Genomic DNA, 16,241 nt, shown 5'->3' with positions numbered 1-16,241 from the left:
ATCTTATTCCATTTTGGAACTTAAAAGACAAAGTTTATGCCAACATTTTTTGGGAGGAGCTAAACAATGGGCTAGCGACAAACACATAATTCCATTTTTTCAGACCCGATTCATTCCCAACTGTTGCCCAATGAAAAATATCTTAGCTTTACCTCATTATACAGAGACCTGCGTTCAAATTAAGACACGGCAGGCAATCATGTTACCGAGCCAATGAAAACAATCACTGGGCTTAAACAGAGCTGCGTTCTAGCTCCACTTTTAATTGTTCTCTATACTGCAAATATGGCATCAGCCATGGCTCAGGCATGACCTTTTCTCCCTGAGATCGATCCCCAAAAGAACAAGAAAATAAGCAAAGTCCAAGAGGCTTCCAAAACAAGATGATGGTTAAGCCCCAATGAGCCCGAAATTCACTAGGTTGCCAAGAGGTCAGAAAGCAGGTCTAGTATAGCCTTAGAAACCCACTGTAGCGGGCTACACCGGCCTTTAAAAGCCTGCTCCAGCTTTAAAGATCCGAGCTGAAGGCGAGGGCCTTTAACAAAGGAGCAGGCCTTTAATGGCGGGTATTACCCAGCTACAGCGGGCTTAAAGGCTATTATAACATTCTGCCACTAGAGGGCAGAATGTTCTAACAAATAAAGCAAAGTATTCAGGGAGCCCTGAGGCCTTTGTTCACAGCAACATCTGTGAACAACAAACTTTGGAATGTTGGAACTCGGCTTTTACCAGCCCTTAGAAGCCCAGAGCACTCCATTGTCTTCGATGGAGCTACCAACATGCCAATTACTAAAAACGGTGAAACTGGATATGAATAAAGTAATCTTATGTACAATAGATGTAACTGCTTTGTACACGTCCATTCCTCTGGCAGAGGGTATGGAAGCATGTGAATGGGGCTTATTACAATCAACAAACTTGGCAGCACATAAAGTCTTCATACTGGAGCTGTTACAATTTTGCTTGCGACATTCATATTTTAAATAAAAGGATGATTATTTCCTACAAATCAGTGGCACTTCGATGGGGTTTCCAGGAGCCCCATCATTTGCCAATATTTTCATGGCCAAATTTGAAAATGATTTCATTTTGTCTGATGAAGAATGGAATAAGAACACAATCTTCTTCAAACGTTTCATTGATGACATTTTTTTGTAGTGGACTGGATCGGAGGAATTAGTACTACTTAAAATACTCAACATGAAAAATAGTCGGATCCGATTTACATACAGTGTCAACCACAATAAAAAAGCATTTTTGGATGTGATGGTGAGTAAAACTAGTTCTAAATTGGAAACTGCAGTTTTTCACAAATCAACTGACCACAATAATGCCTTACTGTTCACTAGCTTCCATCCCAAAGCTCTACTGCATTTGCCATTTTCACAGATGATGAGAATCAAATGGATTTCGTCAACCGAACATGCATTATATAAAGAAGTGGAAAGACAAAGACAAAGGTTTCAAGAGTAGGGGCTACCGGCTTACCACAATTCAAACAGCAGAACAAGGGTTGCTGGACTTTCCAGGGAAGAACTTTTACAACAAAAACAAAGAAAAACCAAGAAAGAATGGTATTTGTATCAAAGTTTCCGACTGAATCGGATCAAATCAAGAAAATACTCAACACACGGTGGGAACTATTACAACATGAGGAAGATTTTAGGGGACTCTTTAACAGCAAGCCTCTGTTTGCCTATACTTGGAGTAAAAAATTAAAAGAGTTGGTGACAGGCACACCGCAAACCAGCAATGAGCAGGCAGATAACCCAGGAATGAAAACATTTTTGAATTTTACCCACTGTAACAATGTAATTGTGGGATCCACCATCCTACATCCCGAACAGGCAAATGCATCAAATTGAGAGATCAGGCAGATTGCAACTCGGTACATGTGATTCACAGAATTAAAGGCCCATGTGGCAAACTATATGTAGGGAAAACTGAAAGGAAAATTAAGGTACGCATTTCTGAGCATAAGAGCCGCATTAGAAACAAGGCAACTACCTCCAGTTTGGCAACCCACTGGGTGGAACAAAGCCACACTATCCCCCAATTAAGATTCCAAGTATTAGAGAAAATCAAGATCTTAGCAGATCGGGATAATGCCAAATGGCTCTCCCAACGTCAAATTTGGAGGATAAAATTCTTAGATACTATGATGCCAAGGAGATTAAATGACAATATTGATATGTTGTGTTTCTTGTAGAGCACACTTGTGCCCAGCATGATTAACATTTGAAATACTCATTAAGTTCTGACTTGTATGGATGCACATACATTTGTACATAGTGTACTGGTAGGCATGATTTATATTCGAAACATTCATTTTGTTTAGACGTTTAAGGATGCACAGATACATGCATATTGTGTACAGCACTCAATGACAGAGTTTCTATCTATACAAATTGTTAACTAACATTTATTTTTTAAGTTGTTTTAATTTCATCACTCACGTTGCGCACTATTTTTATCCATTGATTTAATAGGAGCGATGCAACTATATCGGTACAGCAGATGTCAGTTTGAGAGCGCGGTCTAGTATTGCCACTACCAGATGGCTGCCGTTTTCGCCATCAACACCATTGATTCTCATCGCCGTAAATGCCTTGTGTAGTGAGCTTTGAGACGTGGTACTCGTTGCCATTCTAAGATGGCCGCCGTATTCCTGTGCGGATTTTCGTGTAGTCCTACTTTTGTTTTTAGAGTTTTACGTGAACTTAAGCGGCGTTTCAGCGTGGTGGTGCAAGGTCCCGGCGTTCGATTTATCAGCACGAGCAAGTTTGGCATTCAAACAAGTACATTAGGCTGACTTTGTGCTTTAATCTTTGACGAACGCAGGTTTTCTTATGAAGATCCGTTTTTGACTTAGGTGATATAATCTTTTGTGTATGATTTGTAGGGAGTGGTAAAGATCATTAACTCAAGAATTGGGCTGCTCAACCTGCGCATGCTGAAGAGGCTTTCCTATGGATTGGATCATGAGTTGAGGAGTTGATTGTCTAACCGCTTAGGTAATTTGCTAGCGTTTTGCCTGTGCCTATTAGGATTAGTTTAAAAGCGCAGTTTCATAATTTCGCGTTGTAATTTTACTTGCATTAGATCTACCAACCGGTATTGAGAAACGTCTGATCCTGTCGTGTTTGAAAGAGGATACAGTCATCCTTATTTGCTGGCTTCCCTGCCTAGCGACACGCTGCATTTGGTTGGTAATTGTTCTAAAAACCAATATTTAGCGATTTTTTTCAGTATTCATGATAGGCAATCTTAGATGTTTATATTGCACTTTTATCTTGCAGTCATCGTTTACCATTAGGAACAGTGGCGTCTTACTACATATAGCGCACCGCTGTTTGAAACAGACATCATTGACCCCAGGTAACCCCCGTTGAGTACTGTTGACAGTGTGGATTCTCTAGTGGTTGCGTTCTGGTCGAGGTCTTGAATATCTCCTTTTTTTTTTACTTTGTGGTTCCAAATTACAACTTAGTATTCGTTTGACTCTTACAGCGTGGATCATTTTTTTCATTGTTGGTAAGTGGCATTCCTGTCAGAACAGGTTTCTCACTAGCACACCTGGTGTTTTAGTTGCACTTTGGTGGAGGAGTAACACACAACCTGTAAGTGTTGTTAAAAAATGTTTTCTGTGATATATAGTTCCAAGTGACTTTTTCCACTGCTGCTGTGATCAAAAACTCAAAAAGAAATGTTTATGTTGTTTATTTTTCACTCTCCCCTGAAAAAGGGATCACGCATCCCGAAATGGATTGGGACAAACAACAATTCAACTAATGAATGTTTCGTTTAAAAAAAAACTGTTTCACATGCAATGAGTGTTCAAAATTAAGTGGTTATATCAGTTTATCATTAGTTTCATGTATAATCCTGATTTTTGTTTGCAGATTACTTTGTATGATATACTTCTAAAGAAATTCATGATGCATTAAAATTGTGTAATGCTTATCAAACGTTTTTAGAAATGAGTGGGTATAAATTGAGCAAACTATTGTTTGCAACATGCAGTGCGGGTATGGTCAAGTGATTAGTTGCACTTGAACTATTTGCTCTTCCGAACGCCAGGAGGCTAGCTACCTCCTTCCCGCCCAGCACGCTCTGAATTAAAACATAGGGTTCACAGTCTAGTTTTTGGATTCATGTTCTAAACTTACCAACACTTATTATATAATGTTATAATATAGCCTTATAGCCCGCCGTAGTGGGCTATACCGTTCATTAAAGGACTGCTCCAGCGTTAAAGGCCTGAGCCTTCGGTTCAGGCCTTTAACAAGGGAGCGGGACTTTAATGGCCAGTATAGCCCAGCTATGGAGGGCTATAAGTCTATTAGAACATTCTGCCACTAGAGGGCAGAATGTTCTAACAAATAAAACAAAGGCCTCTCAGAGCCCCGGGGGTTTAAATCCCCTCGGGCTCTGAGAGGCCTTTGTAAAACAACATTGGGATGTTGCTTTGCGGGCGTTTACCGGCCCGTAGAAGCTCAGAGCACTTCATTGTATTTAACGGAGTGCTCCACATTCCAACGTTCGAATTATGACAAAAGAAAGTGTGTAATTCTTACCTTTTTTTCTTTTTGGGGGGGGGGTTCCTTTTATTTATTGGTTTTTAGCGCGCACAAACTTATGCAGTACATTGCATGCCCAGCTATGTTACCAGCAGAGTTAATGCATATCAGTCGTAGATGCCTAAGTCAACAAAGGTACAGTAAACTAACAATAACATCTAACTTCTGCAGTACATTGCAGCAATATCATAATTTATGATAATATGTCTTCAATCGAGCTTACATTTTCTAGGTGACATATCACAATTTACACATGGTTCCTAAATAGATGATTTCTGACTGGTACATTACACAGGGTGTCATGCTTGCTGTGGATTATCAAGCAGAAATACAGTCAATGGCTCCCAGCTGTCTTTGGGCCTGGAGGCAGGTGGTAGTTCGTCCACGTAGGTATTCAATTGGTCCCTGCAATATACTAGCTCTGTCAGCCACTGCATTAGCGTGGGGGCCTTCCTCCCGCCCCAATGCGTTACCACCAGCCGCTTCGCCAGTAATGTTGAGAGAGCCTATTGCAGGGTTTTAGGGATTTGGTCAACCCCAGCAAACAAATGTTCGGGGTACAATTCACAGTTTCCAGCACCATTTGTGTAGAGCTCTCAGTTACATTAACCCAGAAGAAATGGATAGTTTTGCATTCCCAGGCCAAATGCACAAAATCAGCAGACTCAAATAACAAATAACACTAGCTGCTTTGATACAAGTTTGAACAAAACAATCATCGGTTAGACGTCACATGTGTGAAGCGGCTTGGCAGAGTGTGTAGACTTAAGCCGTGCAGATTTCCTAAAAGCAGGGTAGCAGGATTTAGTGAACTGATTGCCTCGAACACAGTCTGACCTGTTTATGGATGTCATGGAGACATCTCGGAGACATTTACTTCGAGCTTCCTTGGATCATGGTGGTGGGATGGCTGCAGCTACTGATAGACCATAAAGCCGTAAAGTGATCTTGCAATCTAGTGGTCCATGTACGAAATTCAGGTTTCTCAGTGAAATGTTTCTGGTCAGTCGAGGGCAAGCACGCAACTACAGTAGTGAATTAACCAAACTATCAGTCAGGAAATTAGATGTCACTCAACATGTGTCCATTCTTCTACCAGCAGTGATTTAGGGAATAGTTTAGTAAGAGCACTGGTTGTTCATTGCTTTCCTTGATCTGTCCTTTCACTTAGTGATGGAAGCTGAATGTCCCATTAAATCCACAATAGTGCATTAGTGCCCTGCACAATTTCACAGTGATAACAGAGGCACCACCACGCTTCGCTGTTGTGTTTGCTGCCAAGAACACCCCTTCCCAAACCTCCTTTTACCTAATTCTGTGAGACGAGTGACATACCTCAAGAGTGAGACTCCAGTCAAGAGATCTCAGGAGTAACTGCAGTTAAAGTGAACTATATAATGCCAGTGATATTGGAAAAAGTGAGATTCTATTGAAGTGCATGTGTGCATTGACCAATTATGTCGCTGAGACCATTGACGTGGGGAGTGAGCGAGCCTGTTGAAACTTACAAGGTCCGCAATGTGCCAGGATTGAGCAAACTTGACTAGGAGTTGAGCTGTCACCGGATTGCTTGTACGCAGCTGTTTATCTCCACTACTTTCTTGTGTGCTAGGATGTTCCTGGATGTCTCGGATGCCTTCTGCCTATCGATGGCCATGACCATTCTCGCCAGCATGGTGGACGAGCTGCGGAGAGCCTCTCAGCGTTGCAGCAACAAAGAGGAACTCCTGCAACAAGTAAACTGCCTGGAGGTGGGTGCATTGTTTGTTCTGCCAAAGTTCTGTTGCGTGCCTGCCATGAAGTATGTGCCAGATCTGCTGGGGCTTGAGATGATATTGAGTAAACTATGGCCGCAGGCGGACCACAAATCTTATTTGATCAGAATGTGTCTAGAGTAGAAGTTAAACTGGTTTGACCTGCAGAGTAGGCACTCTGAAAACAACACGGCTTGAGAATTCTCCTAGTGCAGCCATAGCTCCTCATTGCTCGGCTACAGGCACTGCTGTGGTTTTTCCCGTTTCACTAGCATGGCGTTTGTAGGGCAAAGCAACATGGGCGCCACCCAAGGTGACACCAGCACTTAGTGCCAGATTGTACTCCCAAGATAAGCGAGAAGGGCTGCAAAATTCATCATTGACAAGGAAAGCAAGAATCTGATCCCGCACTGACCCCGTGCCTAAACCTGTAGAGAGTTGTCTTTGATTGAGTTTCAGCCCTCGCCCCCCACCTTTAAATAAAATGGATGGAGGCATCTGTTTCCCGAACAACGCAGGCTGTAAGCAGATCTTCAGAGTTCACACATCACTTGCACGGTGATTCCAGCGCAGTGAAGCCCACAGGAGCATTGATAACCTCAACACTAGTCTCTGTCATTGGTACCATCATTTACTTAACTATCTCGTGAATTTACCCAGGTTCCAGTCCTGCCTTAACCCACCCTTTCCTACCTTAATCCACCCTTTCCTACCACATTCCATCAGTGGATGTGGCTTAACGGCTAGAGCGGCCAACTTTGAAACTGGGTATGCGGGTTCGAGTCTGGCGGGAAGCTCAAACATCTTGTGATTTTTGCCAAATGATTGTATGACGGTACTACGCATACTAATACCATGCGTGCCATTACAACGCGGGTATTACTACGCTAGCACCCCTACAACGACCTACCCTCACAATGCATTCTTTTACCACGCATATGCCTTTACCACGCATGCCATTATAAAGCAAAGGCATGCGTGCTAAAGGCATACACATAGTAAAAGTATCTAAGGTAAGTTACGCCAGACCCTACCCTAAAACACTACTACTGCACGACTATCCCCCGACCTCCAGTCCTATCCCTACCCAGAAGCACTACCCTGCATGACCCCAACCCTATCCTAAACCCTACAACATTATCCCTGCACGACCGTCTCACCAAACCCCAGTCCTCTCCCCACCCTAAACCACCACCATTCACGGCCCGACCCTACCCTAAAACTCTACCCCTGCACGACCCGCAACCCTACCCTAAACCCTAAAACATTATCCCTGCACAACCCTCCCCAGACCCCTAGTCCTCTCCTTACCCTAAAACACTAACCCTGCATGACCCTCCCCCCAACTCTCAGTCCCCTCCCTACCCAAAAACACTACCCTGCACAACTCCCCGGCCCTACCCTAAAACACTACCCTGCACGACCCACCCAACACTACCCTAAACCACTACCCCTGCACGACCACAGTCCTCTCCCTACCCTAAAGCACTATCCTGCATGACCCCCCTCCGAACCTACCCTAAAACACTACCCTTGCACAACTCTCCCCTGATCCCCAATACTCTCCCTACCCTGAATGATCACCCCAACCCTTCCCTAAAACAGTACCCCTGCACGACCCTCCCCCGACCCCAAGTCCTCTCCCTACCCTAAAACACTACCCTGCATGACCCCCCGACCCTACCCTAATACACTAGCCTGCACGACCCCCTTTGCCCTAAAATAGTAACCCCCACCCCAGGCCCAACACCTCTTACCTGTCTCTCCTCGTGGTTCCTTGTTCCTGCGGTCTGAGCGGCGGTGCACCTCATTGTTAGGAAACAAAAGAGTCTCTGTTTCCTCACAACGACCTGGATCACCTACATTTTTTTTAGGACGTGTGTGTTTTACCATACATACTTTGACAACGAAATTCGTTGTAAAGGTTTCCGTGGTAAAAGCACATATGTTGTAAAGAAAAATGCGTAGTAAAGACTACGCGTTGTTACAACGCATGCGTGGTAATGGCATGAGGGGTAACAGCCACGATGTAATGGCTGTTCTCCGCTCATGTAAAGCGCTCTGATACCTTCGTGTTGAGTTCGTTCTATGTAAAAGTGCAAAAAAAAGTGTGTTAGTGTCCTGTCCAAAAATGCCTTCTGCTTCGATTTGCCGTTCAGGAAGGATTAAGCAATTTCCTGTTCAGCCCTTTGCTTTTGTCTGCTTTCTCCTGCACGCATCTTTACCCACTAACTTGCCCTGCTCAGCACATCTCCGTTTCGCAACTCCATGAAACTGCAGCGTCTGCCCTGAAAAGTTATCTCAGTGGATTTGTGGTGGAAACGAGCAAACCAGTTGAAAATGCAGGTGTCTCTATAATGTAAAATCTGTCGGGTTAAAAAAAATAACACGTATAGCTCTTTGCCTTGCGACCACCCATTTAAGGCTCTCACTCGTAATTTTTGGCTGTGCTTTTTGTTGTTTCCACGACGATGACCCCATCCTTCGGGTTTTTAGGTAATCAACCTGATGGGAACACCTTCCAGTAAAATCTCTGAGCAGCACGTGTTGCTGCATATCACATGCGCTGCACTCGTCCACCATCTAGAGTTTGGACTTGGAACATAACAACTTGTTTACATTTAAATAGCCTTAAAATAGCAGTGCAGTTGCTTACTTACAAGAAGTCAAAGGCTCTGTAGAGTCCCCCTCAAGTGGCATACAGTCCTGCTAAGTACCACTCATCAGGGGTTAGACTATCGCATTTCAGTGTGGTGCTCTGCATCACCGCACTGAAACGCATTGATACGCATAACACATAGTCTCAGAGCTGTCACAGAAAATGAGCGGCAAACAGTGTGTGGCAGCTAGCAGTGCACGTCAGTGCCTGCGGAGGCAAGTACCGTAGGCTTGGGCACCCTCCTAGCTGCTCAGGCTCAGCCTCACAAAGTGGTAGCCAGTGCTGCTACAATGTATATATCTTGTTTGATTACCGCAGGGCGTGCAGTGGGGCTCTGAGCCACTAGAGAGCCTGAGTGATGTCATAGCCCGGCCCAGGTTCAGTGAGTGACACAATCTCAGATTGGCCGTTGCGCCTCAGGAGAGCGTGACATTACGTCCTGCTTCCAGAGCGCGCGGGGTGTTATTAAAGTTTGTGAGGACTCTGCTGCGCACTGCCTGGCTGCTCAACCTCTCTAATTGGTTTGCCAGCACCCAGGGAATCATGGTGCTCGGCCTTTCACCTCACTGCCGTCCTACATGATGCCACTGTGTGAAGGAGAGTGCTGAATCATGCACTCAAGAGACAGTGGTGATCACCGGTCATCACCGGTAGAGAGCCACGCGCCCTCTGCGGGGGAAGGGGGGAGGGGGGGGGGGGGGGAGAAGAAGAACGAACATTGTAAGTTTACCAGCCACTAGTTGTCAGCCACAATATGACAATTAAATTAATGTTGTTATGTAGAGCTAGCTGTATTACGCACAACTTATTTATTCTAGTACTGCTGCAGCAAGGGGTGCATTAATTAGGGCTCCCTTGAGGCAGAACAACGAGGACAGCAGCAGTCGGACGCAGCTCCGAGCACAGGCACCGGCTGCATTCAGTGGTGCACAGTCAGGAGTGGGGGCAGTGTAGAGCATGATTGTGGGGGTTATTCCCAGCCAGGGATACACCCAGATGCAAAGAGGGAGTCTGATAGGGGATCATAGCAGGCATATTTATTTTTGGTACACAAGTGGGAGAGATGAAGAGCAGCACAACCAGGGCAAGTCTATGAGGCTAGCCAGGGGCTCCGGTGGCAAGGCAAGTTCACAAAGAGCCTCGCAAACCGTGTGGGTCCTATGCAGGACAGCTAGGAGGGCGTGGCATCCAATGGACAGAAGCAAGCTGTTTGGGGACACAGCATATTCTCCAGCAAGGCAGCAAGGTAACAGATACCCCAGTAGGTCAGGCATAGGAGCTCCCTGGAAGTCTCTAATGGGACTAACAATGCCATTCCGGCTGGTAGCGTGGGTTACTGGCCTGGGCTAGTGGCAGTTGTAAATGTTGCTGCAAAATATTGGGTATGTCTTAACGTAAACAATTCTGTGCCATATGTGTTCTGTGACTACTCTTACAGCCTGCTGCATGACATACACTGGTACAAGTACTCTTAGGTTATAGCACAGGTGACACACCGGACCCCAAACAAGGTGGTCCTACGGTCAGCTTTAGGATTATTACTGCTTTAAAAAAATTAAAAAGAGGAATTATTCATTGCAAAAATTGATACGGTAAAAATCACAACATAAATGTACAAATAGTGTGACGGTGATGACGAAATAGTAAAAAACAAGCATTTGCAATGCAATAGGTCTCGCATTAGGAAAGTTTGAGCTATTGGTATTGTAAATGACAATTTTTTTATGTGTTAGTTTTGAAAATAGTGAAATTGATAGCTTTGTCATTTACAATGCCAATAGTTTTAACTTTCGCAAATGTGACACCTATAGCATTTGTAATGCAATATGTGTTGTATTTACTTGACTTAGATTTATTGATATTACAAATAACAATGGCTTTTAATTTTTTTTAATAATGAATACTTAAATAAAAGCTATTGTAATTTATAATGGCAATAGCTTTAACTTTTGTAAATAACTTTTGTGAAGATTATGTTCAGTGTATTTTATTGTGATGAAAATCTAAGAACAGAAGTGAAACATTAACATCTTTTTGTGACATTTGTAATAAAGCTTTAAACATTGAGAGAACATATTTGAACCAGTTGTTGTTGAATGGTTGCACAGATTGATGCTGTGGTGGCGCTGAGTGATGTGGTGGGGACGAGTGATGCTGTGGCATTCAGTGATGTTGTGGTGCCCCTGAGTGATGCTATGGTGGTGCTGGGTGATGCTAGGGTGGTGCTGAGTGATGCTGTGGTGATGCGATAGATAGATAGAGTGAGTGCGATAGATAGATAGAGTGAGGGCGATAGATAGATAGAGGGAGGGTGATAGATAAAGGGAGGGTGATAGAAAGATAGAGGGAGGGCTATAAATAGATAGAGTGAGGGCGATAGATAGATAGATAGATAGATAGATAGAGTGAGGCCGATAGATAGATAGATAGAGTGAGGGAGATAGATAGATAGATAGATAGATAGATAGATAGATAGATAGAGATAGATAGATAGATAGATAGATAGATAGATAGATAGATAGATAGATAGCGATCGATAGACAGATAGAGTGAGTGCGATAGATAGAGTGAGGGCGATAGATAGATAGATAGATAGATAGATAGATAGATAGATAGATAGATAGAGGGCGATAGATAGATAGAGTGAGGGCGATAGATAGATAGAGTGAGGGCGATAGATAGATAGATAGATAGATAGATAGATAGATAGATAGATAGATAGATAGATAGATAGATAGGTAGATAGATAGATAGATAGATAGGTAGATAGATAGATAGATAGATAGATAGATAGATAGATAGATAGATAGATAGATAGATAGATAGATAGATAGATAGATAGATAGATAGATAGATAGATAGATAGATAGATAGATAGATAGATAGATAGAGTGAGGGCGATAGATAGATAGATAGAGTGAGGGCGATAGATAGATAGAGTGGGGTTGATAGATAGATAGAGTGAGGGCGATAGATAGATAGAGTGAGGGCGATAGATAGAGTGAGGGCGATAGATAGAGTGAGGGCGATAAAGTGAGGGCGACAGATTAATAGAGTAAGGGCAACAGGTAGATAGAGTGAAGGCGACAAATAGATAGAATGAGGGCGACAGATAGAGTGAGGGCGACAGATAGAGTGAGGGCGACAGATAGAGTGAGGGCGACAGATTGAGTGTGGGCGACAGGTAGAGTGAGGGCGACAGGTAGAGTGAGGGCAATAGATAGAGTGAGGGCAATAGATAAAGTGAGGGCGATAGATAGAGTGAGGGTGATAGATAGAGTGAGGTGGCCTCGTGGTGTAGGTGGTGGTGGCTGTGGGGGTGGTGGACATGGTGGTGGTGGTGGATGTTGTGGACATGGTGGTGGCGGACAAGGTGGCGGATGTGGTGGTGGTGTATGTGGTGGTGGTGGACATGGTGGTGCTTGTGGACGTGGTGGTGGTGGACATAGTGGTGGTGGACATAGTGGTGGTGGACGTAGTGGTGGTGGATGTGATGGAGGTGGTGGAGGTGGTGGTTGCGGACGTGGTGGTGGATGTGGTGGTGTTGGTGGTGGACATGGTGGTGGTGGTGGCCGTAGTGGACGCGGTGGTGATGGACGCGGTGGTGGTGGACGTGGTAGTGGTGGACGTGGCAGTGGTGGATATGGTGGTGGTGGATGTTGTGGTAGTGGATGTGGTGCTGGTGGATGTGGTGGTGGTGGTTGACGTGGGGGTGGTGGATGTAGTGGTGGAGGTGCTGGTGGACTTGGTGGTGGACGTGGTGGTGGTAGTGGATGTGGTGGTGGTGGATGTGGTAGTGGCCTCGTGGTGGACGTGGTGGTGGCCATGGTGGTGGTGGAGGACATGGTGGTGGTGGTGGTGGACGTGGTGGTGTTTGTGGTAGACATGGTGGTGGTGGATGTGGTGGTGGACGTGGTGGTGGTTGATGTGGTTGTCATATGGATACTTCGTTACATATATTGCGTTAAGTTAGCATGAGTGTATTACATGTCTAACAGCCATTTTTCCTTCGGCTTCAGTTTTGCACACGACACCTACTTGTTGTCGCTTTCACCCTAGAAGCGGTGATGTGATTTATTTGAGAATAATATGTTATTACTATGCTATCAGTTTTGCTTGGTACACTTGGTACAACTGTCTGCACACTGAGAGCTGCACACTCTAAGAATAACCTAACACAAGGTTGCTGGGAGGCCTGATCCTCACGCCACATTAGACATAACACTAATAATGTTGATGCCAACATTGGGCTCTACGCGGGTTTAAGATAGAGTTACAGGGAATGAATCAACACACTTGGTGCTGCGCATGAAGAGAGCTGGTAGCTGTTGATGTGATCTACTCCTACTGACATTTAGAGGTATGGGCCCGCCCTGCTAAAACCCGAATGAGACCTTCTTAGATATAATATAATATGCTAAATAGGGTGCGCAAAATATAGGTGATATAGGTTACTATAGATTTTACATTGTAACATGCTATCACCTTTTGCTTACTATGGATTAGTGACTATGCTGATAACTCTGATTTTTATAATATGCATTTTGGTATTATACAAGATACTGCGTTTGAGAACCTTGCATTGAATAATAAATATTTCAAACTTGCACGTGTGTTCTTTGACTCCCAGTTTTGGTTTGAAATGATTATATAACGAAAGAGTGTTCATGTGTTCCACGATTCCTGAGGTATTCTAAAGATCATGTTCTGGTTTGTCTAAGACATTGATCATTTCATAATGATCCATGAGACACTGTAGCTAGCTAGGCAAGGGGATTTCTGATACTGAGATGAGTTTTGGATCATCCTAACTCACTGAGGTTCTAGATCTTTATGCACAGTTCTGTGGGAGAACGGAAACCCTGCTACATGGTGGTGGTGGATATGGTGGTGGTGGACATGGTGGTGGTGGGCGTAGTGGTGGTGGACGTAGTGGTGGTGGATGTGGTGGTGGTGGACGTGGTGGTGGACGTGGTGGTGGTGGATGTGGTGGTGGATGTGGTGGTGTTGGTGTTGGTGGTGGACATGGTGGTGGACATGGTGGTCGACGCGGTGGTGGTGGATGTGGTGGACATGGTGGTGGTGGACGTGGTGGTGGATGTGGTGGTGGTGGTGGACGTGCTGGTGGTGGTGGACATGGTGGTGGTGGATGTGGTGGTGGTGGTGGATGTGGCGGTGGTGGACGTGGTGGTCATGGTGGTGGTGGACATGGTGGTGGTGGACGTGGTGGTGGTTGACATGGTGGTGGACATGGTGGTAATGGACGTGGTGGTGGTGGACACGGTGGTGGTGGATGTGGTGGTGGTGGTGGGTGTGGTGGTGGTGGACGTAGTGGTGGTGGACATGGTGGTGGTGGACGTAGTGGTGGTGGATGTGGTGGTGGTGGTGGTGGGTGTGGGGGTGGTGGACGTGGTGGTTGTAGATGTGGTGGTGATGGACATGGTGGTGATGGACGTGGTGGTGGTGGATGTGTTGGTGGATGTGGTGGTGGACATGGTGGTGATGGACGTGGTGGTGGTGGACATGGTGGTGGTGGATGTGGTGGTGGTGGATGTGGTGGAGGTGGGTGTGGTGGTGGTGGACGTGGTGGTGGATGTGGTGGTGGTGAATGTGGTGGTGGACGTGGTGGTGGTGGTGGTGGGTGTGGTGGTTGTGGACGTGATGGTTGTGGACATGGTGGTGATGGACATGGTGGTGAGGGACATGGTGGTGGTGGACATGGTGGTGGAGGTGGTGGTGGCGGATGTGGTGGTAGTGGATGTGGAGGTAGTTGTGGTGGAGGTGGGTGTGGTGGACATGGTGGTGGTGGACTTAGTGGTGGTGGACATGGTGGTGGTGGACGTAGTGGTGGTGTACGGGGTGGTGGTGGAGGACGTGGTGGTGTTGGACTTGGTGGTGGTGAACATGGCGGTGGTGGATGTGGTGGTGGTAGTGGTGGTGGACGTGGTGGTGGTGGACGTGGGTGTGGTGGTGGTGGATGTGGTGGTGGTCGTGGACATGGTGGTGGTGGACGTAGTGGTGGTGGTGGTAGATGTGGTGGTGGACATGGTGGTGGTGTTGGGTGTTGTGGTGGTGGATGTGGTGATGATGGACGTGGTAGTGATGGACGTGGTAGACGTGGTGGTGGTGGATGTCGTGGATATGGTGGTGGTGGACGTGGTGGTGGTGGATGTGGTGGTATTAGTAATGGTAGTGGACATGGTGGTGGGTGTGGTGGTGGACGTGGTGGTGGTGGAGGTGGGTGTTGTGGTGGTGGTAGACGTGGTGGTGGTGGACATGGTGGTGTTAGACGTGGTGGTGGTGGAAGTGAAGGTGGACATGGTGGTGGTGGATGTGGTGTTGGTGGACGTGGTGGTGGTGGTGGATGTAGTGGTGGATATGGTGGTGGTGTTGGGTGTTGTGGTGGTGGACGTGGTGGTGATGGACGTGGTAGTGATGGACGTGGTGGTGGTGGACGTGGTGGTGGATGTGGTGGTGATGGACGTGGTAGTGATGGACGTGGTAGATGTGGTGGTGGTGGACGTGGTGGTGGATGTGGTGGACATGGTGGTGGTGGATGTAGTGTTGTTAGTAATGGTGGTGGACATGGTGGTGGTGGTGGGTGTGGTGGTGGACGTGGTGGTGGTGGAGGTGGGTGTTGTGGTGGTGGTAGACGTGGTGGTGGTGGACATGGTGGTGTTGGACGTGGTGGTGGTGGACTTGGTGGTGGTGGACGTGAAGATGGACATGGTGGTGGTGGATGTGGTGTTGGTGGACGTGGTGGTGGTGGTGGTGGATGTAGTGGTGGATATGGTGGTGCACTTGGTTGTGGACGGGGTGGTGGTAGTGCATGTAGTGGTGGTGGAGGTAGACGTGGTGGTGGTGGACGTGGTAGTGGCCTCGTGGTGGACGTGGTGGTGGCCGTGGTGGTGGCTGTGGTGGTGGACATGGTGGTGGTGGTGGACATGGTGGTGGTGGTAAAATCCTTTGGGTGTTTTAAAGGAGAATTTCGGTGCTCATGGAATGATTTACTTTTCAAATTCGTATTATCTCTCTTCAGTCACTTGGGTGCTTGTAATGAACTTTGTAGAAGAAAACACCCTACTTCTCCCTCTACAATCCTAGGATTGAGCTAAACGTTTTAACCTATTATTACAGCACACCTCTTATCCCAGAATGTCCTTTACATCATAACAACAACAGAACAAATAATAGGGCTCTTGAAGAAATTCTTGTCCTCTTTTATTCTTTCCAACTCCAATCCCCACA

The 16,241-nt window shown here is 46.0% G+C and overlaps 1 protein-coding gene across 8 annotated transcripts in view; it reads left to right on the top strand.

The window, feature by feature from the left end:
• Positions 1-16,241, top strand: part of STAT6 (signal transducer and activator of transcription 6) — a 725,020-nt gene that overhangs the window by 332,851 nt on the left and 375,928 nt on the right. For all 8 annotated transcript variants that reach the window (XM_086959999.1, XM_086960023.1, XM_086960016.1 and 5 more), the window contains one exon: positions 6,193-6,331. In XM_086959999.1, coding sequence (XP_086816125.1) covers positions 6,193-6,331 — 139 coding nt within the window. The remainder of the gene's footprint in view (positions 1-6,192; positions 6,332-16,241) is intronic.

The sequence above is a fragment of the Lissotriton vulgaris genome, chromosome 1_1, assembly GCF_964263255.1.
Source record: "Lissotriton vulgaris chromosome 1_1, aLisVul1.2, whole genome shotgun sequence".
NCBI classification, from domain to species: Eukaryota; Metazoa; Chordata; class Amphibia; order Caudata; family Salamandridae; genus Lissotriton; species Lissotriton vulgaris.
Note: the sequence above shows the minus strand (reverse complement) of the source record. Positions and strands in the feature narration are given on the sequence as shown.